The 25,023-nt window shown below is 50.0% G+C and overlaps 1 protein-coding gene across 8 annotated transcripts in view; it reads right to left on the bottom strand.

Annotated features, from left to right (window-relative positions):
• Positions 1-25,023, bottom strand: part of LOC149372281 (uncharacterized) — a 131,883-nt gene that overhangs the window by 11,984 nt on the left and 94,876 nt on the right. For 6 of the 8 annotated variants that reach the window (XM_089566714.1, XM_089566713.1, XM_089566711.1 and 3 more), the window contains one exon: positions 17,195-17,432. In XM_089566714.1, coding sequence (XP_089422840.1) covers positions 17,195-17,432 — 238 coding nt within the window. Of the gene's footprint in view, positions 1-17,194; positions 17,433-22,713; positions 22,988-25,023 lie in introns of those variants that run through there. The other 2 variants (XM_089566716.1, XM_089566717.1) reach the window with 2 other exon arrangements.

Below are 25,023 nucleotides of genomic sequence, written 5' to 3'. Positions count from 1 at the left end.
CCCTTCAACGAAACTGGCTTTTGCAGAAGCTATAGGGCAGCAGCAGCACAATCTGCTGCTGCCACCACTACTGTTGGCCACTTTGAAGAATTTTTTGCTCAAAAAATCTGGTATCGTTTCAAAGAATAAACAGTCACAGTTCGCACAATAACTGCTCTTGCTTTAATACGAAGAAAAGAAGGATACAGTCTTTATTGTTGCGGGAAAAGTTAGCCTAGAGCTCTATGCACTTGACAGACTGCTCCAGTTCGCAATCAAGAAGGATGACACTCACTCTCACTCAGTCACTCCCACTCACTCACTCACTCTCACTCACTCATTTAGTCACCCTCACTCACTCCCACTCACTCACTCGCTCACAGTCACTCTAACTCACTCACTCACTCTCACTCACTACTCACTCACTCACTCTCACTCACTCACTCACTCACTCGGCAAGCACCCATGTGTCCCGAAAGAAAAAAAATGGCTGAGGCTTAGCTAAGGTTAAGCCTAGTCAGATGCGAAGCATATTGATGGCTAGGCTTGGTAAAGTTCCTCGCTTTGTTCTTCAGTTGTTGTAGAACGTTGTCGCCGAGCCGCATATTGAGCACGCCGCTTAGCCAGACGTTCATCCCGCTCTTCATCGGTCTCTGGGGCACGCTGAAGCTTTCGCTTCTCGTTCAAATCAGCCCTGCTTCTAGGCGGCATCCCAACACCTGGCCGCCTCGTAAGTGCCCGGAGAGCGAGGCAAGCTCAGCTTTATACCGCTGCTGTAGCGTCACGTGGTCAGCTGCAGTGCCTCTGATGTGGAGCCTCCACCGCCGCGGCCGACCGCGCGAGCCGGCAGCCCATCTCTCCTTTGCTGTGACGTCATGTTGTCACGTGGTCAGCCGCCGCGTCTCTGATGTGGAGCCTCCACCGCCGCGGCCGACCGCGCGAGCCGGCAGCCCATCTCTCCTCTGCTGTGACGTCATGTTGTCACGTGGTGTCACGTGGTCACGCTCAAGGTCAATGGTATCTCCACCGCCTCGCTCGACGGGCTGTAGTGTAGATCTAGTAATATGCTTCGCATAAAACTGGCTTTCGGTTACTTGACCAAGCAACTGATACGAATTGATCACATTGGCAGGTGGAAGCATGTGGAAAGACGGCAGGGGAAAGTGCGTGTATCCAGCTTGGCGCGTACGGATGGGTTCGAAAAGCGATTTCAAAACTGACTCTAGCATAGAAAAAAAAAATAAAAACTTCGAAAATGTTGGAAGAGCTTCCGAATTGGATTGCGGTGGAGACTGCAAACGGAGTACCCCGGCGAGAACAATTTAAAAGCGTTCATCGTACAAAAGAACTGTTCAATTATCAACGTATTCGAACGCGTTCAGTTCGGCCGATGCGGCGAGCGGCGAAGCTGAACAGAGCGCCGACAGTTGTATTTGCTTTTTCTGAGGCGTGAGACTAATGAAGTGGCCGCGAATCTGTTTAGCCGCTGACGCGGTTGCCTAACAGCACAGTTACTGTTTCGCTCTTGTTCCACGCTAGCTGAAGCGAGACCGCCGTCTCCTCAGCAATAGACACGCTTCAGCGTCGCGTACCCAGTTTTTACTTTGCCCGTACAGCTGTCGGAGTGCGATGGAGTAACGTTCGACTCAAGCTCTCGAACTTACTGCATTTCACTAGTGAAAGTCACAGGTAGCAGCGCGGCAAATGAGTTTCAGCCAAAATGGAAAATGGAGTAATATAACCCTGTATTTCCATATCCTGTATTTGTACATTACGCATATTGCCGCGTAGAGGCCCGTCTACTGTGCGATGTCAGTGCACGTTAAAGAACCCCAGGTGGTCGAAATTTCCGCAGCCCTTCACTGCGATGTCCCCCATAGCCTGAGTCGCTTTGGGACGTCGAACCCCAATAAACCAAACCAACCTATCCTTTCTTACTATCGCTTCCCCCTCTCTTTCCCTCTTCCTGTCCTCTCCCTATGCTTTTATTCCCGCTAGCCGCAGCTCAGGTGCTTCAGGTTTCGTTGGCAGATGCCGCGGCTAGCAATATCTTTTCCTTCTATTTATTTTTATTAATAAATAGCCACTAACAACAACAACAATATGATCGGGTGTTTCGTATGCAGCTACGACGTAAAAGTAACATTTTGGTTTGGTTTATCAGGTTTAACGTCCAAAGCGACTCAGGTTATGAGGGACGCCGCTGTGAAGGGCTCCGGATAATTTCTACTTCCTGGGGTTCTTTAACGTGCACTGACGTCGCACAGTACACATGCCTCTAGCATTTCGCCTCCATTAAAATGAGTCCGCCGCTGCCGGGATCAAAAATGCATCTTTCGGGTTTGTAGCCGAGCGCCTTAACCACTGAGCCACCGGTTAACATAGGAAGTGAGTCCATGGCTAGATGAATATGATGATCCTATTGCGATTACATTCTATTCTATTGTTTCCGCTTCCTGCCATTGGCCGAGGCCACGCCGCGTCCACGTTGTCGCTACCTTGAAATAATGAAGAAGAGCGAACGGCGCGGGACGAGGTATTTCCTGCGTACCGCCTCCGACTGAATAAAAAATAAAAGGGATAATAATTGAAATGGAATACAGCTGGAATAAAGTTATTACATCATTCCGACCCAGATAACGCTTGCGTTTCCCAGAGCAAAAAAAAAAAAAAAAAACATTGTGCATTGCTTTGCAGGTTATTACACACACTGTTACCTAAACTGTCGGAGAGGCTGTCTCTGGGCTCGTAATTATTTCCGCGTGGCTAACACACACTTGCAGTTCAACCGGTTGCAATCAGCGTCGTTAACTGCCCCGCGCTGATTGCTCCCAGAACTGGTTCAGCAGTTGGTATGAGCCAGTTGTCCGTTAGCTCTGTATTTTTTTCTTCCTGCGCAATTCGTCTCTCTGAATTCTGCGTTTTTGCTTTTCTCTCGGCGCGCAACAACGTTTTTTTTTATTACATTACTATTACAAACGCGACTCGCTGTACTGATTTGAATTCGTATATCCTCCGGGCAAGCAGCATTACAGGATATGCTGATACGCCCATGCACTCGAAAGCAAGCTCCGGAGAGGTCCCCTCTGTTTTTATCTTTCATTCTGTGCCGCTGATAAGGATGCTTGGGTCACAATGCCGACAAACTAGAGGTCGCAAACAATCCAACGACGCCGAGGAGGAGGAGGAATGGGAAAGAGTGCGGCGGGCAGAGAGCGTTGCTTGCCGAGGCCGGAAGCAGTGCCGCGCTCCCCTACTCCGCAGGCGCGGCGTGATTTAACGGCCTCGGCTGCGGAAGAGCTCCGCTCGTCGTCTATGCGAGCCGCCAACGCCTCTGGCCCGAATGCGGCCGAAACGGCAGGCGTGGGCCTCACTCCGTCGTTGTTGTGGAGGTGTCTAGGGACGAGTCTCTCATCTGCTCGGCCAAGCGAGGAATCCCGTACAGAGGGTGGTGCGGCGTGACTTGCGTCCTGCCGCGACGAAACGCAGGAAATGAACTGATAAAGGCGGCACGCGCGCAGCGACATGTGGAAGCTCGAGTAAAGAGCCTTAAGTGGTGTAAGCGATTCGGCTCTTTATAGCCGGAGAAAGTCTTTGCGTCCGTCATCTCGGTGCTCCTTGTTCAGGAATAAGACGCTGTAGCTCGAACAGGATGAAGCGGATACATAAGAACAGTGCCCCCCCCCCTTTTCTTTTTCTTTTTTTCTGGGATAGAATAAAAGCTTTGAGTGTGAAGTCTAACATTTCGCTTGGGCGCCTTCAGTTTCAGTTAATTATGGACCTCCCCTTGCTTTTCGCCGCCTTATTCCGATCTATTTAACAGGGTTCGACGGAATATATCCGTTCTTTTGTTGCAACAATGAAATAGAGGGGAACAGCCGTGCTACATGTTCACCCGTTGTATGGACGCTGGCTTTCCCCAATCTAAATGCACATAACCTAACCCAACGTCATGTGCTAACCAAGGGCGAGAGCTATATCGATGAATACTCTAGCTCCTGGAAGCAAGCGCGAATACGAGGGGCAGACAACAGCTTGTTTCTAAGCGCAACAGTTTTCATCAAGAGACGCCAACTTGCATAAGTAGCTACCCTTTGTGGCGGATCAAGCTGAAATGCCGGGCTCGTTCAATCCTGACAGTCGCTGTTCGCGTTCCGTGAACGAGAAGTCGTTATTTTTACAGTCCTGGTTGCCTTCCTGGAATAATCTTTTCGAAACCGGAAGTTCAGAGGACAACAGCTTTGCAATCAGACGCGGAGAAAGCGCTGCGCGTCCTCTCATCCAGATGCGGGCTGTCCCAACTAAACGTGGCACGAACCTCATTATACAGGAAGAGCGAGATGCGTCCTTCGATCGCGACATTTTGAAGAGCACGTGTCCGCTTTGCTGGGCTGCTCAGCAATTCTCGCCATCGATCGAACGAAACTCCGAGCTCAGTGTGAGCCCGTAGGGATATCTCCGAGGAAACAATGTTTTAAATCCGCTAATCACCGTCGGCTTACTTGCATCTCCGGAAAAGACAGAGTAACAAGAATGAGCGAATCGAGAGTTGAAGGACGAGCTTACGAAACCCCCAGTGATTGCACGATTGCCACCACTGGTAACGGCAAGCGCTAAGCTTTCGGGAGCTACTGCTAGCAGAGCTTATACGTATTGAATGCTTAATACGTGCTGGCAGGCTAGTTGGTTTGACATGCTTGGAAACAGCAACGCACATCCGCACTACACAAGGAAGACAGAAAAAGGAGAAGCGCAGCCACAAGTGCTGAATGACGACTACTGCGTTTTACTGCCGCAGCTGTGCGAGTGACCGAAGGAAGGATAGAGAGGAAAGTGCACAGGCCTATCGATTCGATCCAAATGGGCCATCATTGCCGCGTGCTGACAGAAGAGAGTTGAAAGAAAGAAATAGACGCGGAAGAATAACGGGAAGAGACGTGCATCGCAGCATCCACGTCTGAGACGATAACGGCTGCTTCAGCAACAGATGCCGCAATCCCCCCCCCCCCCCCCCCCCTCCGCCGCGCTTCATTGCCACGAAGGGATTGATTGATTGAAAACTTCATTTAAAGGGTGGCCACTATCGGAGCCTTTGGTGGTCTGCCTATTCCGGCAGCCCATTGGCCAGCGCCGCAACGTGGACCTGGCTGTGCAGAATGGCCTCCTACGGCTCCAAATCGGGATTATGAAATTTATTTATTTATTTATTTATTTATTTATTTATTTATACATACTGCAGCGCAATTATATGCGCTATGGCAGGAGTGGGAAAAAAACAAAAAGCAAAATACTAAAGGTAACAAAATACAACAATATGTACAAAGTGAGCACAATGAAGTTCAAAACACACAAAAAGTAACAAACAAAAAAGGAACTGTTAATGGCACGGTCGGAATATTCAGGTATTATGTGTCTTCCATGGCAGTTATAAAACTTTGAACTGGAGATGAACGAATGGATCCAGGTAAAGAATTCCAGGCTTCTATTGAACGGGGAAAAAAACTGAATTTGAACAAATTAGTACGTGCAAAATACGGTATTAAATTTAGCTCGTGATGACTTCTTGTAGATGATAAAGGTGCAAAGTTAATGTAGTGGTTAACTGAGAGCCTTACCGATGAATTGACGATACAATGTAAGAATTTTAGTGATTCAGTGTGGCGACGGGCGGAGAGCGTGGTTAAATTCAATGAGAGAAGTGTAGAAGAGGGTGAGAAATCGCGATCATAACGATGACATATAAAACGCACAGCTTTTTTCTGGACTGCTTCTAACATGTTAATTTCAAACTGCTTGTACGGGTTCCACACTACAGCTGCGTAATCAAGAACAGGGCGGATTAGAGATTTATACAACAGTAGCTTTGTGTCTTTTGGTGAATTGGGTAGCGTGCGTCGTAGATAACCTAGTTTTTTTAGTGCTTTATTACATACGTAATCAATGTGTTTAGACCAAGACATGTTATGCGTGAATATGACACCAAGATATTTATACTGAGAGACCCTATCTACCACACGGCCATTGAACGAGTAACTAAAATGGGAAACGGAAGATTTGTTACAAAAGGACATGAGGACGGTTTTGTCGAAATTAATTCTCATTTGCCAGGTACTACACCAACTACAAAACATAGCAAATGACTCTTGGAGGTGACGATGATCATTAGGGCCATTAATTACTTCGTATAAAACGCAGTCATCAGCGTAAAGACGAATGTTAGAAGAAATGTTATGTGGCAAGTCATTTATATATATTAAAAAGAGTAGCGGTCCAAGGACGGAACCCTGAGGCACTCCTGACGTCACATCAACAGCAGCGGAATGAGAAGAATTATAAGATACGAACTGGGAACGGGATGAGAGAAAGCTAGAAATCCAATCAACCAAGTGAGGATTGTTTAGTACAGCATTTAGTTTAGCAAGAAGTTTGGAATGTAGAACAGTATCGAACGCTTTCGAGAAATCTATAAAAATGGCATCAACTTGGTTGCCGATATCGAGGTTAAGTAATATATCATGAGTGAATTCTGTTAATTGTGTTACCGTACTAAAACCGCGCCTAAACCCATGCTGAAAGTTAGATAGCAAATTACTGGATTCAAGAAAAAGCATGATGTGTTTATGAATGACGTGTTCCAACATTTTGCATGATTGTGATGTCAAAGAAATCGGTCTATAGTTAGACAAGCGCTGCCTATCACCGGATTTATAAAGAGGGAGCACTTTGGCTAATTTCCATGAAGAAGGGACAGTAGCAGATGATAAGGACTTATTGAATATGATGGACAGGTATTTCGATGACCACATGGAGTAACGAACCAGGAACGCATTGTATATTCCATCTGGACCGGTACATTTCTTAACATCGAGGTTTAGTACAAGATTTAGGATGCCATCAGGGTTTACCACAACATCACTGATTGCTGAAGAAGAAATTATATTGGTGAGCGGTGGAATGACATTGTTATCGGGAACGAACACTGAGTGAAAATATTTGTTGAAAGCATCTGATATTACTGCCGGCTCACTGATGACGTCATTATCTAATCTGAACGAAGTGGATGAAGTATCGCGAGGTAAGATGGATGACCAAAATTTTCGGGGGTTAGTTCTTAACAGATCGCGCAGGTGGACACGAAAAAAGAAATCTTTGGCCGTATGTAACTTAAATTAAATTCCTCTTTCGCCTTGTGAAATCTCTCCAAGGTTATGGGATCGTTGCTTCTTCTAGAACGCCTTAGCCTACGAACGCGACGAGATAAATGCAAGATGTCTCGAGTCATCCAAGGAACATTAGTATTTTTTTTCTTAGTTTTAAAAGGAACAAAACGTTGGACACAATCGTTGACAAGACATTCAAAGTAATTAACAAGAAAATTTACGTCTTGGCTTGCTGAGAAAGCAAAGAACGTATCGAAATGATCAGCTAAAACATCAATGATGGAATTGTCGTCAGCACGAGTGAAGTCAGGAAAAGTAGTAAACAAATAGGGTGATTTGGAGACTGGACAAGGGAGCGAAACTAACACGCCTTTATGGTCTGAGAGCCCGTCAATTACTTCGCAGGAGAAGGAATTATGGGCCAAAGAATCTGTCAAATCTGTCAATAGCGGGATTGAATTGAAATGTCCACAACATGGACACTGGTTTGTAGCGCGAGGGGTACCATTGGTGGAGTTTAAGTGGTGTTACTAGAGTGTGTATTTGTAGTCGGCGAAGGGAACACCGTAATCCGAGCAACTTGCGGCACGAGTGAGTGTGTCCACCGATATCACACACGTGGCCAGCAGTGCGCATGCATGAAGCAGATTTTTTTTTTTTCACTGAAATGTATGAAAGCCGTACTGACACACTTCTCGGGAAGGTGTGAGCCCGTATGTGCCTGCATTATTTCTCTCGTAGTTTTATCCGTGCACTTGAGCAGGAGGCGTTTTTTAAGGCGAAAGCCTTTAATTCCTCATACTGTCGTTAGCAGCTGTGTCGGCAGATGTGTCCGCATTTTGACGGGTGTCCACCAAGATATGCGAGACAGTTATCACTGTAGTTATTGCGTAATTTCCTTTCCTCAAATACAATTTTCAGTTTCTTCATTACGGCCCTCTTTCTCTTTCTTCTTTCACTCTCACTTCCTCCCTTCCTGTACGGTGCGGTTCGGGTGTCCTCCTTTCCTCAAAAAGCGTTGCGTTCAAAGGGCAAGGCATCCCGCCGAACGGGCGCTGGCGTTCCGTGGACTACCTGGCAGCGCCACAACACGCTGTCGCGTTCCACTCCTAAAGGTGAAGCTTAAGCGACATTAATTAGCAGGTAATTAACATTTATTCATTAATCGGTGATTAGCCACTAATTAGTAATTTGTCATTACTTCGTCATCTATTTAAGTGTGATGTCATCCAGTGGTGACGTTACCAATGTCACATAGGCAAAGTGGTGCGGAAAACGCAATTTTCTTTTTTGTCGCTATCGTGGCACATCGAAAGCTTAGTTCGTGGCAATAAAAATCTCTGCCTCTCCCGTAACCGAGAGTAGAGTAAGCATGAAATGTTTACGGGCCTAATGTCATCTCGGTGGACACCCGAACCGCACCGTACAGGAAGGGAGGAACGCCACCACCCGTTCAGCGCGATGCCTTGCCATTTGAACGCAAGGTTTTTTGAGGAAAGGAAATGGCGCAGTAATTCTCTGCCATCTCGGTGGACACCCGAACCGCACTGTAATGGAAGGGAGGAACGCCACCACCCGTTCGGCGCGATGCCTTGCCCTTTGAACGCAGCGCTTCTCCCCCGGGCCCCTGTGCGCCTGCGCGGCTTTGCTTCGATGCGCGAAGCCCCTAAGAGATCACGTGTGACAACGAAGTGTATCGTGGCATTTATGTGCTTTTTGCATGCGTTATGAGAAATCGGAAATTATAATTCCGTGCATTATCAAACGCACAGCGACTGATATCTTGATAAACATTGAGAAGGCACTGGCAGCAGTTATTTTTTGTGACTCCTTTGGAGACCAACCGGCGCTTGCATGCCGGTCGCGTAGGAGGGCTTACAGAGTCTCGTTAAATCTCGTTAAGTCTCGTACGGTGCCCGGATGTTCTCGTTTCAGAGCCCGGATGACTGGAATTCAGGGCCCGGATGACTGGATTTCAGTGCCCGGATGAGTGGATTTCAGTGCCCGGATGAGTGGATTTCAGTGCCCGGATGAGTAGATTTCAGTGCCCGGATGATGGCTCTCGGTCTCGGCGTGACGTCACCACACTGCCGACAACGGGGGCTAAAAGCATTTCATGCTTAAATAAACGAGAGTAGAGTAAGCACGAAATGTTTACGGGCCTAATGTCATCTCGGTGGACACCCGAACCGCACCGTAAAGGAAGGGAGGAACGCCACCACACGTTCGGCGCGATGCCTTGCCCTTTGAACGCAGCGCTTCTCCCCCGGATCATGTATGACAACGAAGTGTAACGTGGCATTTATGTGCTTTTTGCACGCGTTATTAGAAATCGGAAATTATAATTCCGTGCATTATCAAACCCACAGCTCCACTGATATCTTGATAAACATTGAGAAGGCACTGGCAGCAGTTATTTTTTGTCTCGTTTGGAGACCAACCGGCGCTTGCATGCCGGTCGCGTAGGAGGGCTTAGAGAGTCTCGTTAAATCTCGTTAAGTCTCGTACGGTGCCCGGATGTTCTCGTTTCAGAGCCCGGATGACTGGAATTCAGTGCCCGGATGAGTGGATTTCAGTGCCCGGATGACTGGAATTCAGTGCCCGGATGAGTGGATTTCAGTGCCCGGATGACTGGAATTCAGTGCCCGGATGAGTGGATTTCAGTGCCCGGATGAGTGGATTTCAGTGCCCGGATGATGGCTCTCGGTCTTGGCGTGACGTCACCACACTGCCGACAACGGGAGCTAAAAGCATTTCATGCTTAAAACAGTTGTCAAACGCTTGCGTCGCTCTTGTCTCTCGACCTTGTGTGCTGCTGTTTAAGTACCTGCGTTCGGAGGAATGACCATTCCAAGAAAGACGCGACGATCAACTGAGAGACGTATCGTTGCGCTTATCGGACCCTTCTCAAGCTTGCCCAAGTGCTCGCCATCCTCTGCTGGAGTACTGTTTGCGGATCTTCTACGAATGAATTGAACTTGGGCGTTCGCATACTGCTGCAAACGTAAAAGTTAAGCTTTGAGATCTAGAATCGAAATCTGGAAATCTGGAAATTCACTGCTCAAGTCGAATTCTTTCTGCATACCTGCGGCCTGTTCTGTCTCCTCCCGTTCCCTTGAGAGGAAGTTAAGGTACTAATCATTAGTACCTTAACTTCCTCTCAACGCCCATCTATACGAGGCGGGAGGGTGTACACTTTGCAAGCGCTAGCATGACACGTACTCCCTATTAGAAGGGCAGGCCATTGTACCGGCACAGTTGGGCGCTCTTCTGGAACGGACGCACTTGAGAAAAAAAAAAAAGCAAAATGCCGAGGCAGCGTATGAGTACCGAGCTTCAACAATATCGAAAGAATATTGCGTCATTAGCCATCTTCGCTATATCCGGTACAAATTTCCTCATTATATTCAGATATCTAGTTTTCTGATGGCAACGTATACAGCGCAAGAAAAATCGTTTGACATCATTTCGAATGTCCTAAGTCAATTAGTTTGGCCGTAGTGGACGTTTGAAGTTTTCAAGAAGTCACGGTTTGGGGGTACCAGGGGTCGTCAGTGCGAGCCCCTATGATATGCTACGTTTTGATTCGACTAGTAATCGTATGCTCCGTAACTCGATGAATCGTTTGATGCCACTCCAAACATTCTACGCCAATTAAATGGCCCACAGTATGTGTACCAAAGGTACCACCCACTGGTCCCCTTTAATGGCCTTGCGCTTCATACTAACGCGACCTTGAGTGATACGACCTCGAGTTACTTTGCCAGCAATTACGAGGGCCAGCTACACTTCTCGCAGCGATTGGCCAGCAGTTTTCATATCGTTTCGTTGGCCATCGTGATTTGCCAGCACCTGATCAAACCACTGTGATTCACGGAACTTCTGCTACGTAGGCGGTAGTATGGGCTGTCCACGCAAGTACTGGATCCGTTCACGCGCGGTGAAGTTCCGGTGTGTTCTACTGCGCCACTTGCTCGTAACTTCGTGCGACGACAAAGTTCGTGCATGGCGCCGAAGCTCGCATGTTGTATTGATAAAGGCTGTTTGCGTAGCAGTAGCTCAACCATTCGCCCTGCCAGCGTACTGTGAACGACTAAATTTTCGTGAGCACCCAAATATCGCATTTGCCACGAATGCCATGCTAACTCGCAAAAAAATTTGGTTCCACGAATAATTTATGCAAGAATTCGACTTCTGCACGCACGCACGCACGCACGCACGCACGCACGCGCGCGCGCGCGCGCGCGCGCGCGCGCGCGCGCACACACACACACACACACACACACACACACACACACACACACACACACACACACACACACACACACACACACACACACACACACACACACACACACACACACACACACACACACACACACACACACACACACACACACACACACACACACACACACACACACACACACACACACACACACACACACACACACACACACACACACACACACACACACACACACACACACACACACACACACACACACACACACACACACACACACACACACACACACACACACACACACACACACACACACACACACACACACACACACACACACACACACACACACACACACACACACACACACACACACACACACACACACACACACACACACACACACACACACACACACACACACACACACACACACACACACACACACACACACACACACACACACACACACACACACACACACACACACACACACACACACACACACACACACACACACACACACACACACACACACACACACACACACACACACACACACACACACACACACACACACACACACACACACACACACACACACACACACACACACAGTCGGTGATCGGCACGCCGTTCTTATCTGCAATTAGGAGTGGAAAATGCAGTGGAGGCTCCCTGTAGACGGGTTCTGTTCCCGAAGGGAGTGCACCGTCGCTTCTAGAAACGACTCTCTTCCTTCTCAAGGCTTACGTGTTCAATGTGCGCCGAAAGGGAAGCGTTTAAAGCGCAATGTTTGTAACCTGTCACTCCCCCCCCACCCTCTTTTTATCATTTCGTTTCTGACTGATTGCTTTGTTATGACGTATGTAGCGAAGCCTTTTGGCAGTTTTTTGGAGTCATACTCCTCACTGAGAGGGGCTGAGTTCAGGCAGAAGAGACGCGAAGGATTTCCGCAGGCGTTTGGAATGCTTCCAACAATCTCCTGTTTTAGGAACAACCATTCGCATGTTTTTTTTCTCTTTCTCTACTGCTCGCAACTGCGAGAGCAGGAAAATGACATACCTCTGAGCCTCGTTTCTACCTCTGCAGCGTCCGAAAGCTAGCGCACGTTTTGGGAAACAGGCAAGCACTACTGGGCCTTCCGATTCTGCTTCGCGAAATTTACTGCCGGCGAAATATTCTCAAACTTTGACTTCAGCCGTACTCGGGAATCAAATCAATAAAAATAAGTCGTTTGCGGCCTTCCATTTAGTTTGCATATTTTTCAAGAAAAACAATGCAGTTGTGTATTTAGCGTTGTGCCGTGTCCCGGGGATACATTGGACATCCGCACTGTCGTATAGTTGTAATTCTCGCAATTAGCGCACGGTTAGGAGGTCCGCCTGACACTGTAATCTTTGGGTCTGTGATAAGAAGCTCACTTGCTTCTTTATAGACTATCTGCTCGTCTCGTTTCAGGGCGCCGCGAAGGCATTCGTCCGACCTGCGCTGTGCCTGCCTGGAGCACAAAATAGGCAAAACGCAAAGAACCTTATCTTTGGCGTGAACGTTTAGGCCGTTCGTTTCGTCTATGTACAGGTGTATCAGTGGCGCGAGCGAGCGGCGCCCCATAGAGTAACATAAAAGTAAAGAGCGGACACTCGGGCCCTTTCGCGGCCGAGTTCGGCGCTTCCCCGTTTCCGCCAGATGGCTCTGAACTTGCAAATAAAAAAAAGAAAAAGAGTATGGTCTTGGCATGTCTTGGCTTCCTTCTGCGGAGTGACTGATGCGCTCATTGTCACCCTGACAGAATGCACGTAGTAGGTTCACTGCCGCTTGCCAAGCGCACGCGATGCGTGGCATAACGCCTTTGCGGCTTGTGGGGGACGTGTTCGCCGCGGCGTCCAGGCAAGCGATCAAAGCCAAACGCTTTTGACGAGCGTTGCGCGTCGAAACCTGGATAATCGTTGCGTGCTCCGTAATCGTCACGCTGGTGGCCGGCTGCTCAGCTGGGCAATGTGACACCGCCTCCTCCGCGAGAGTGGAGAACGCACAAGACGCAATGAAAGTTGAGCCTCCAAGATTCCTGTTGGCGCCTATCATCTCTGAGGCCAGTGCGTTTCCCCGGGTCCGCTAGGTGCGCTGTGCACAAAAGTCGGCCGCTGGGGCCTACGGGAGTGTCCGCTCTTTACTTCTATATTACTCTATGGGCGCCCCGCCGAGCAAGGATTGCAAAATCTGGCAGCAGCTGCATGGTTTTCACGTCCGTGCCAGATCCTATGCGCAGAAATATTGTATCCGCAACCGCTTAGCTGCGGCCACGTGACGCTTTCTTTACCAGTATGGTGAGCCACTTGAGGCGACTGCAGTGCCCTTAACTACACCGTTTCCAGAGCCCCGCTTAAATGTCTGGTCGCCTTCGTCCTTTTCATGACATTTTTTTTTTGCCTTTGTCAGTGGAAGAGGTTGCAGACACATATGTTGAGAAATTTTCATGAAAAATGACAAGAAACATTCATGTGGTATACATATATACTAATACACATATACTAAGAAACACCTATGTCCGGACATAACATATGTGTTGAGAAATTCCCCACATATGCAGTTCCGGTGTCGCACTCTGGGTGTACCAGACAGCTCTTGAATGCCGTCAACTAGTAAAAGGCGTGCTTTTTATTAAGAGGCGGCGCTCAGGTGAGAAAAACACCGGCAAGCTTGCCAAGGCTTGGCGCCGAAGTAGATTGTTCTCTCCCTTGGCTTTGCTTGCCTTGGCTTGGTGCCGAGGTGGATCGGCGCCAAGCCAAGGCAACGGGTTTCAGTTATACAACGACTCAGGGTGGGCTCTAACCAAAGAGCTCCTCCGAGACGGCCAACCCTCAGCAAGCACCTCACACTCCAGCACGATGCTAGCATGTGCCACATAAGCCAGAGGAACGCAACCCCTGTAGGCTGAGGCGTCATTAAAGTGAGTCTTTACAATTAACGCAATCGAGGTGACAGAACTTCACACAGATGCAAACCATGGCCGCGCGCCCATACTTTATCCGCGTTGATACGCTCCATTTAAGTGAGCACCCATTTGGAGTCAGCGACCCTTAGCTGCTGTGCTAAAATAAAAATTCTAATTATCAATTATGGTGACGCAAATCGAGTCGCACTGTGCGCATCAAACCTGCAGCTGTCATTTAACGGAAAGCTAGATAAAGCTCAAATTATATCGGATGCAAGCTTGAGGAACAACTTAAAATTGCTCAAAAAAGTCTAAGAACATCTGTACACCCTTACACACTCCTGCACCCCATGGAGCTGCGACACCAAGGCACTTGTGCAGTTACCCGCCGCGCAGGCTGAGTGGTTAGAGCGCTCGGCTACTGAGCTGGAGTATAGGAGGTATTCACATGACGTCATCCGCAAGGGGCGCTAGCGGCCGGCGCGGCATTCGCCATGTTGGTGGTCGCGCGCGCGTCCGCCGCAGCCAGCCGCAGCGTTTAAATGGCTGGTGATGTGCGAAATGTGAGTGTATTTCGCCTCTCGCTGCAGATATCTGTCCGACCCGTAACATCGCGTGACTGAGTGAATATTCCGTGTACTGCGGGAAAGAGAAAAGAGCGGACACGCTTAAAAGGTTCCAGTTTGTGAAAAGGCCGATCCGTAGGAAAGTGGAGGTGGTGGAGGCGCCGGCGCGGTGTGTGACGTACAGGACTGCTGCCGCGCGTTGAATTCACCGGTATCGAGGCCCACCTTGTGAACGGCTTAAGTTTGCTGGCAGGCCAAGGAATTAAAGCATACAAACCTATGAGAGGATGCAATTACTTGACAAGCGGGTGAGTCCAAGAGCCGTGCTTAGGGTGCCGACGGCCGAAGTGTCATTTTTGGAGCGGTGAGTAATTCGAGGGGTCTGTTCGCTTAGCTTGTTACCTCTATCTGCTGAAAGTGACGTGTTACTACTGAATCTAGCGGAATGGCTGCGCACTGCGTTGCTGCGAAAGGGCTAGACGTCTTGCGCATTCGAAGCAGCGCTACGTTCAAAACTGCAAAACGTTCTCGTTAAGTCTACCGTTCATGCTGCGAGCGCATGACAGTATTTGTTTGACCGTTCTGTCGTGTAAATAAGGCAGCTATGACGCTTTGCCTTTCTGCTGAAACACCGCCTGTGAAGCTTCAGCAGTTCGCGGACTAGCCGCTGGAAATATGAGTTTCTGCGGCGCCAGTTTCCGAATTTCGGCAATTAATCGTGCTGTTTATCCACGATGTGCCCTACATGACTAGCTGACAGTTATCAACTGATATTAAAAGCTGCAAGTTGTGTTCATTCTTGCGCGCGTGCAGTGCAGCCAGCCAGTTTTGCTGCCGAGTTGAGATATCACGGCACAGAAGAATCCTGTTGCAAACTTCATGCACAATAAGCGTTCCACAAATATAAGTGGTTGCTATGACGCATTTAACAACGTGCAATTATGTTACGGATCAATAACAGTTCAGGCCGGGTACCTCAAGGCGTACCGTGACACTGCGCGAGCCGGCGTGAAACGACCGCAAACATGGCGCGTTTGCCGCGACGATGCTCGCGCCGTCTGGTAGTGCGGCCTCAGTGAATACCGCGTTTCGATGGAGAGGGTGTTGCGCCGCTGCGCGGAGGAGGCCACAGTTGGCACGATTCCAGCGCACTACGGACACCGCGAGTATGGACGGACACCGCGAGCATGACCATTAAAGGCTTTCGCCTTAAAAAAAGATCGCGAAAGCACTCGGCGCGCCTCATGCAGTAGACAATAATATGACTGGGGAATAATTCTGGCCGCAACAAAAGTCATGTAATTTTGCCTTTATTTTCATTTTTTCTATACCAGCAGATACCCTTTTTGTATATTCTACCGGGAGACTACCACCGCCCAACCTATGCTGAAATTGCGAGGCGCCCGGCTACCGTTTCGCCACCACCGTCTCCAGTAACGCCTCCTGTGCCGCTGTCCTCAGTGCCACCAGTGCAGTATTTTGACGATCGCCGAGCGCCCATGCGGAAGGCCAATGCCTGGCGGGCACCTGACAGCCGGCCACTCTGCTTTCACTGCGGAGAACCTGGTCATCTCTACCGCCATTGTTCTTATCGACGTCTCGGTCTGCAGGGCTTTCGAGCCGATTCGCCCAGACCCCGGTATGGCCAGCGGCCGCCTGCCATCGTTACCCCAAAGGGTATTAGCACGGCCCGCGTTCAGATTCACGGATCTACGTTCGTCGTCCTCAGCTATGCGCCATCTGGCAATACTAGGTGGCAATATATATTCGCTATAGCAAAGTACGTAAGAAAAAGAAGTCGTGTAACAATTAAATACATTTTGTAGGTCGACTCCTAAATGTTCGCTTCTGTCGGATCGTTTATTCGGACGAAATCTATTGTTACAAATATTACGCGAAGAGAGGCCACGTTTTATCCTCCGGCTGAGAAATTTTATGATGATTGCGATACTTATTGTTAAATTGAATGGTGCATAGCAGCTCGGCCGTAGCCAAACAATGACACAAGGATTATCTTTTTACGTTTGTACATGATCAGGTCAAACACCCTTGAGCTCTTTTGACATGAGCCGCCGCGGTGGCTCAGTGGTTATGGCGCTCAGCTGCTGAGGAGGAGAGGACACAGTTGGCACGATTCGAGCGCACGGGCGGACGGACACCGCGAGCATGAGCCATTAAAGGCTCTCGCCTTAAAACCAATTTTCTGGGCGTTCTCCTCAAACTTGCTTCCTTCCCTATGCTGTGCTGTGGCGCTGGTGTTGGTGCGGAAAGCTTCTGCACAGAGCTGGCGGGCGTCCCATATACTCACTGGAGACTCCCGCGGCGGCGGCGATCAGGGCGATGGGCAGCGAGGCCGCCGCCCGGTTCAGCTGGACGGTTCGCACCAGGTGCAGGTACAGGAGGCCGTAGGACCGAAACAGCGCCGAGGCGAAGAAGAAGAGCCAGCCGCTGGCCAGCACCGTGGGCCAACTCGTGGAGGACGCCGCGTCGTCCGCGGCGCGCGTGTACGGCACCATGGCTCGGCCGCACCGCCAACGCTGCTTCTCCTGCAAGACGAGACAGTGCGGAATGTTGTTGTCAGCTGCCTCGTTCACCGTACAAGCGGAAAAGGTGCACTGTACCACAAATGTGTGCGGACCAGTAAAATGCGTGACAGGAGTTGATTTCAGGCCGTGTTGTGTGGCTCTGATTTGGTCTGCGGAGCTCCGAATGGCTGTAGAGTGAGTAGGGCTGTTATCGCCAAGACTCCAGTCCTTTTTGCACACACAGAAGCCCCAGCGCACGGCCTGAGGCTGTGTGTGCATTTACAGCAAGCTTACTCCCTACGCTCACGGTACTGTTCCGGAAGCACCATGAACACTACGGACGCTGGGGGGGGGGGGGGGGGGGGGGGGCGTAGTAGCAGGCAGGCAACGATGGTTTTGGGGAGAAAGTACGCGCAGTTGATGCAAACTGAGAACAGACTGGTTTGGTTGTGTTCATGGGGTTTAACGTCCCAGAGCGACTCAAGCTATGAGAGACGCCGTAGTGAAGGGCCCCGGAAATTTGGAGCACCTGGGGTTCTTTAATGTGCAGTGACATCGCACAGAACACAGGCCTCTAGATGGTTTTGGGGAGAAAGTACGCGCAGTTGATGCAAACTGAGAACAGACTGGTTTGGTTGTGTTCATGGGGTTTAACGTCCCAAAGCAACTCAAGCTATGAGAGACGCCGTAGTGAAGGGCCCCGGAAATTTGGAGCACCTGGGGTTCTTTAATGTGCAGTGACATCGCACAGAACACAGGCCTCTAGAATTTCGCCTCCATCGAAATTCGACGACCGCGGCCGAGATCGAACCCGCCTCTTTCGGGTGAGCGGCTGACGCAGGAAGAAAACTCGTTAACACCGGTACCACCTCCTACAACCTCCCCCACCCTCATCTCGGCCACCGGTGCACCTTATATGGTGAACAAGAGTTCCACGATGTCGTTATCATTTTTTAAAAGGCCCAGCCCCCATACGAGGCGAATTCGGGGCGACAGCGCACTGGATACAGAGGTGGTGGTGGCGAAAAACATTTATTGGCTCCGATGGAGTTCCCCTGCGTGAAGAGGGGCCCTCAGACTCCGGTATCATCGCCATTGAAAAAAACTGGACACAGAGGGAACTATCTATTTAAACCACATACCTCTCTGTACTGTACCAAAACCTATTTAACGCTACTCTGCCAGCACGTCACGAACGCGCTGGATTAGTAGTAGTGAGAAGCGCTGCAGGATCTGTGATGATGACAGGCAGCTCTCTAAAGGTATAGATAGCAGGTTTTGGGGAAAGCGGTGGCAGATGGCCGATATTAACGCAGAGTAAAGAGAGGTCAAAGCAAGACTGAAGTATCACTTGGTGCGTATGTCACATTCACATTACATTATCGAGGTTGTTTTTCATGCACATACCCTCAAAGATGTCATGTGGAGTTTAACGTACCAAAGTTGCACATGGATTATGAGCGACGCCGTATTGGTGGACTCTGGATTAAGGTACGGGTGATTTTCATTTCGCCTCTAACGAAATGCAGCCAGCGGGGCTGGAATTTGATCCTGCAACATTGAGCTCGGCAGCTGAATGCCACAGCCACGAAGCCACAGCGCCGGGTATAGCGGGTATGAACCTCTCTTTAACTCGTATTTTTCAGCTTGTGCCTGAAAGGTAATGTCGCGAGCGATCTTCAGACGGTGTCCTGTTGTGATGACAAATGTGTACAATCTACCAACAGCTTGCACCTACGCACGGTTCATATCTCTCTACCATTATCGGTTACACAGGCTGCGTTGGCTTAGTGGCAATGGAGCCCGGCTACTGAACATGAGGTCACGGGTTCGAATCCCGGCCACACTGGCAGAATTTCGATGGAGGCAGCATTTCGATGGAGTCGAAATGCTCGTGCGCTGTGCGATGTCAGTGGAACGTTGAAGGACCCTAGGTGGTCGAAAAATTAATCCGAAACTTATCACTTTATTTTCTTTTGGCACCCGTTCGCTCCTTCTTCCTTCCCCTCACTGCGTGTTTATGGTGTTCACCGAGATGCCGACATTTAAGGCACCCTTCCTTTTTTGATAATAAACTAGCATTTGCATTTTGCCAGTGGGAAAAGGCGCGCGCGCGGCGCAGCGTGGCCTTTTAATGGGGACCCACTCCTTTCTCTTGACAAAGGAAGCTGGCCAGAGGTGGCTTTTACTTTTGGTACGCGGACGACCAACGCGGTAATGATGTGCTGGATGGCCAGTGCACGAGGAAACGCAGGCGGGGGCAGACAGTGATGGTTCACAAATCCTGTGAGAGGAAAGTCGCTGCACAGCACTGGCGAGCGACGGTGGTGAAGCTAGCAGAAACGAAAACAAAATCTTACGAGTGTTAGCAACATGAAGGAATGAAACTTGAAGCTGCCCTTGAGGGTTATAATGCGACAGCTTACTCAAGTCTCCTGGTATCACCTTTGAGAGCTGAATTCGCAGTAAGAAGGGTATAGTTAGTTACGCACCAATTTTAGCTACAGGTTGCGAGTGTATTACCCTCCGAAGATGCTCCCGAGGAAGCTCATGAGATGATGGTGCCCACTGAAAACAAACTGCAAAGCTTACATGCACAGAAGAGTGCTGAAAAGACGTGTGCCATCTGTCACTGAGGCGAGAGAGAGAGAGAGAGAGAGAGAATTATAAACAAGCTATCTTGCAGAGAGCGAAACTTGGGGTTCGAATTGCTGGAGGTACGAAGTGCACGCGATAAATAATGCGATATTGTAAAGCCATTGAAAAGTTTCTGTTGGGTGTAACTAACAAGCTACAAGTGCATGGTTGTGTTGCCGCAGGCGTGTGGTAAACGAGGTGGTAACTTTATCCTATGATGAAGGGCAAGATGTAGCTATAATGGAAAAAGAAAGTAAAAAAGAAGGAATGATGCCATGACTATACTTGGCATGACGGTGGACACTTGAAGCATATCGCAGCATACAGGATAATTGCAGTGAAATATTAGAAGGAAAAATGGCTATAAAGGGCGGAAGCGATGGTTCGTGATTGTTATAGAGATTCTGGGAAGAACACGGCACAGACGTCCAGGCGATGGTGCTGGTCCAGTCTAAGGCATTTTTGTTTGCTTATTACCTCTAGAAGCTACAGCTGCTATCTCGTACTCTCCACGCAAGTTATTTTTATTTCCTGTATTTGTCCGAACAAAACATTTTATGCCAAGCTCTCGCCATCATTAAAGTATACAGGTAACGTCCCATTGTGTTCAACCCAGGATTTGTGCCGGTTTGAGCTCATCTGACAGCACACTTGAAGCTGACACCATAATAGTCGACAAAGAGCGGACAATGAACAAAGGAGAGGGCTCTTACTGCGTGCGTGCAACTGTACTGAGCAAGAGTTCTTGAACTAACTCTAGTGCAAAGATGATGAAGCTCAGCCAGTGAGGAGTTCGTATCGGCGCCTTGGCAGGTAGACAATGGGCAAGCGATACCACGGCCCGTTGGTCTCGCGGAGTTGCTGTCAGTCAACGCACCCTGAGACAGACTGAAGCGGGAACGATTCATGCGCACAGCAGAGCAAACATTTCAATTTTGTGCGTTCAACGATGAGGCTAACTGACTTGGTTCGTGCTTTACCGTAAGGAACCACGCTCCAAGACTCATTGAACAGCTATAACTGTCCACTGAAATCAGCCACATCAGGGACTGGAGTGACCGCGTAGTGCCTTCGTTCATTTCGACTCGTTCTGATCCCAGTTGATGTAGACAGGAGAGCACCGCGCAGTCCATTTTAGCTCATGCCGTTGCTTTTGATTACGCGTGCCGGGACAGGCTAATGCCATATTACTACTGGACGGCAGGACAGGAGGAAGAAAGGAGAGGAGCGACGAGTGCCTCGGTCTGTGTGGACACCTGACCCACCCCGTGAGAGAAGGGGTGAAGTGTACTGAAAGAGAGAAAGAGAGAGAGGAAGAAGTGCTGCTGGCCAGCCCGCGGGCCCTGTCCCGTCCATGGATGTCCCAAACACGGAACACCAGCAGTAGCAGCAGCCCGCTCAGACAATGGTCGCCGGACCGGCCACCGGCCTCGTCCGGTCACGGTCGTAGGCAAGTCAGGTTCTTCCTTCCCCTCTCTGTCTTTCCTCCTCCTCCTCTTCTGCGTCTTTCGCGCACGCGCTTGTGTACCAGGAAGTAGCAGCTGCCGCTTCCAAACGCCGCGTGCAGCGGGCGTCCCACTTCGGCGTGTACGGGATAAAAAGAGAAGTGATCTGCCGCGTCCGTCGTCTTCTCTGCTAGGCACCGTGCACGGAGCGGGCATTCGCCGCCTGGCGGCCTCCGCAACCCCTTTTTCGCTCCACACGGCTTCCTCTCGCTTCACGCACGATCACACGCGCTCTGCCGGTTCTCGCTGATTTATATTTACTGTTGCGCAAGGTTGCCGAGTTCGGGTATCCGCTCTGCATGCTAATGTGCGGTCAGCGCGGTTTCTTATCCTCTCTCCCGCCTCTTCGCACGCGGTCGCAGGAAAGGGCGGAAACCGTGGGTAACCGCTTTAATATATAGCGGTGACGTCAAGCTAAAGGCTCCTCTCAACAGCACAGCTCGCAGTGTGAACTGGGAAATACTAACCCCCCATTGAATTTCGCAAAACTTTTCGTCAGGGGATAATCATTACGTTTGGTTTTTCAGCACAGGCTGCATATTCTCTCTCTTACTCTCTCACGCTAGCTTGAGAGGTACTTCAGGAAACGCAGCGTCAATGCAGCTGTATAGAGGGCGCCTGATGATCGACGTGATAATCAAGGACCAACAATTTCGCAGGCCTCAAACGAACAAAACTGAATCGCAGCAGTCTTGCGGGCTCTCTCACGCGCGCTCCGCGCCAGGTACTCTTGCTGTTCCCAACGCACCTCGAGCTCAAAAGCCGCTTCAACGAGATGGCGGCAGGCAGTCGGCAGGTGCGACCGCGAGCCTCCGCCGTCGCCCATGCGTCGCGCGCGCACTGGGGCATCGCGCAGCGACACAGACAGGTTCAAAAATGATAGTTAAATCAAGAAAGTGAAAAAGTAAAAGTTAAAAACAGTACATAACCACACAGAAACCTGACTTTTATATTATGTTGGCCGAGTCAGTCATTTCGCCCGAATGAGAACACGAGCTGCTGCAACGCTTTAAACGCGTACAGACGCAGCTGCAAACCCACGTTGCTGCTCCCCGCCGACCTCGAGCAGGCTGTATAGAGGTCGCCTTCGTTTGGCCTGGCTCGCGGCGTATTGAAGTTGGAATATAGGAAGAGTTCTAGCAGAGTCCGAGCACACTCACCGGACTTTGGTTTCACCGTTTCACGCCATGCCGGCTGCCACAACGCCGGCGGCAGAGCATTCCCACACAGCTGCGTTGGCTGTTGCGCGCCTGCGCCGCGACGAGCGTAGCAAGCCGCACGCCTGCCATGCGCCGCCGCCCAGGCGGTTGCGAGGGCCGGAGCGACGAGCGATCCGACGACTCGGCGGCGAGGACCTGCTTGCGCTGCGAGAAGGCGACGCGGTGCTTCGCGCTGTCTACGGAAGAAGGCAGCGGGTGTCTTCGAATGTCGGCTCTAGAACACCAAAAGGAATCGACAAGGGGTCCACAGTCAACGTTCGCGGCGAATGTGTAGCAGGAGCCTGTTGCTGACCGGCCGCTGCAACCGCTACACGCGGGAACCCAACACCTGTTTAGACTCTCCCTTCTCCCGCGGTTCTCCTCCCCCGCCGTCCTCGGCATACGCCCCTCTCTCGCTCCCCCCCCCACGCTCGACAAACTTCCGCCGGCGTGCGTGGCCGGCGGGCTGCTCTCGCCGGCGACTCTGCTGGAGTGCGGCGTGGCTTGACTGATAGAGGCACAAGGGTTGTTTTGCCTGCCGGCCGTTTAAGAAGCGCGGCCATGGAGGCAGCCATCTTTCCCTTCCCACAACCTATGCAGGCCCTCTACACGGCTGTCTAGCCCGAAGCTGTGGGCCATGGCGGTGAACCGCGAAGGAGAAAACATCTGCGGAGCCATTGCGGCACTGCCGAGGATGCTTGCAGGAGAGAGGCATAACATCAATAATTGATGCTTTAAAGAGCGTGGGCATGCATGAATTTATTGGTTGACGTCTGTTCAAAGAAACATGTTCGTGCTTCTGAGCAACGTCATCTGGAAAAAATTGGAGGACGCTTAAGCTTCGCCTTTAAGAGTGGAATGCGATACCGTGTTGCAGGTGGTGGTGGTGTAAATTAACGCGGTTTTCATTTTTAAAATTGTTTCTATTGACAAACTGATCAATTACGCGCTGTAAATTTCCTACATTTTCTTTTTTTTTCTGAGCATTTAACATCTTTGCACCCCCCTTTTCCAATTTTCCATTTTCATTTCTTAATGAATTATTTGCAATTATTTCATTAACACATCATCGCTTATCACACACCAATCAGCCATAAATCACTAGAAGCACAAATTACCATTATACTATTTTTTTTTATGCTGCCCCCGATTACTTCCGACACGCGGTGCCGACTACTACTACGCCGACGGCTTCTCGACCAAACGATCTGTGTGTACGCTATCGCGTAAAAGTTGTCCAAATGCTGTCTGAAGGGGCCATCATGGCGCCGGTTAGAATAACGTGATCTGTAAAGACCTTTGCTGCCAGTTAGCATACCACCTGTGTTTGCTCGACGACGGACATGCGGTAACTTAAGCCGTTCCTTCAAACATAAGCTGTGCTCTCGTAATCGTGTGGGCTGCTTGCCAGTGTGCACGTAACTGAGGTCGTGCCAGAGTCATCTGAGGCGACGCGACTGCTCCAAAGCTCTTATCAAAAAGGAGAGAGTATCTCTCCCCCGCTGAGGCACGGCGCTGTGATAGTTTCGCGATACTTGTCTTGAAGCACTACTCAGAGGTGTCAAACCCAACCAAGAATATTTTGTGAAGCTTCGGAGAAACTCGGAAAAGCTCGGGTTAGTTCGGAGGAGCGTCGGGCCAGCTGTAGCCAATGAGACGAGGGCGTCGCGCCGCTACCGCCGAATGAAGAGAGGGTGTGAAGATGAAGAGCGAGAAACGCGGTTGCGTGCATATGCAGGTGCCAGAAATAGGCGAAGAATGAACACGTGCTTTCGCACATCTACTCGGTTTAGCTACGGTAAAACGCTGTCATTTTTTTTTTTGCTCAAACGGCACGCTATTTCATGGAGAAACTGCCATTTAAAGCGCCCTAGGATGCATTTCCAACGTCTGAAACACCTCCACAAGCAGCTTTCGCCAAGTCTTTTTATCAGCAAGTCTTTCGATTGGTCTCAGCTTCACTTCCCTGCTGTATATGCCAAGTACAGGACGTGCAACGGTGCAGCTTACTCCAATTAACTTTTTTCCTCCGAGGCAGACTATGTCTTTTGCATCCGCTAAATAATTGCATTTTGAAGCGAAAAGCTTCACTACGAGGGTCGCAGCCGAGCTTCGCGTGAGCCGGTGCACAGATTTGCAAGTTATGCGCAAGCGCGAAACCGAGTGACGTCACACGCGGCGCAGGTGGCCGCAGCACGTGTGTGGTGGCGTGGTGAGGTGGGCAAGAAATAAAATAAAATACCCAATAAATAAAACCGAGTAGCAAATTGG

The sequence above is a fragment of the Amblyomma mixtum genome, chromosome 1 (genome assembly GCF_055824585.1).
Source record: "Amblyomma mixtum isolate Tamu chromosome 1, ASM5582458v1, whole genome shotgun sequence".
Classification (NCBI taxonomy): domain Eukaryota; kingdom Metazoa; phylum Arthropoda; class Arachnida; order Ixodida; family Ixodidae; genus Amblyomma; species Amblyomma mixtum.
This window is presented reverse-complemented; position numbering and strand designations above follow the sequence as displayed.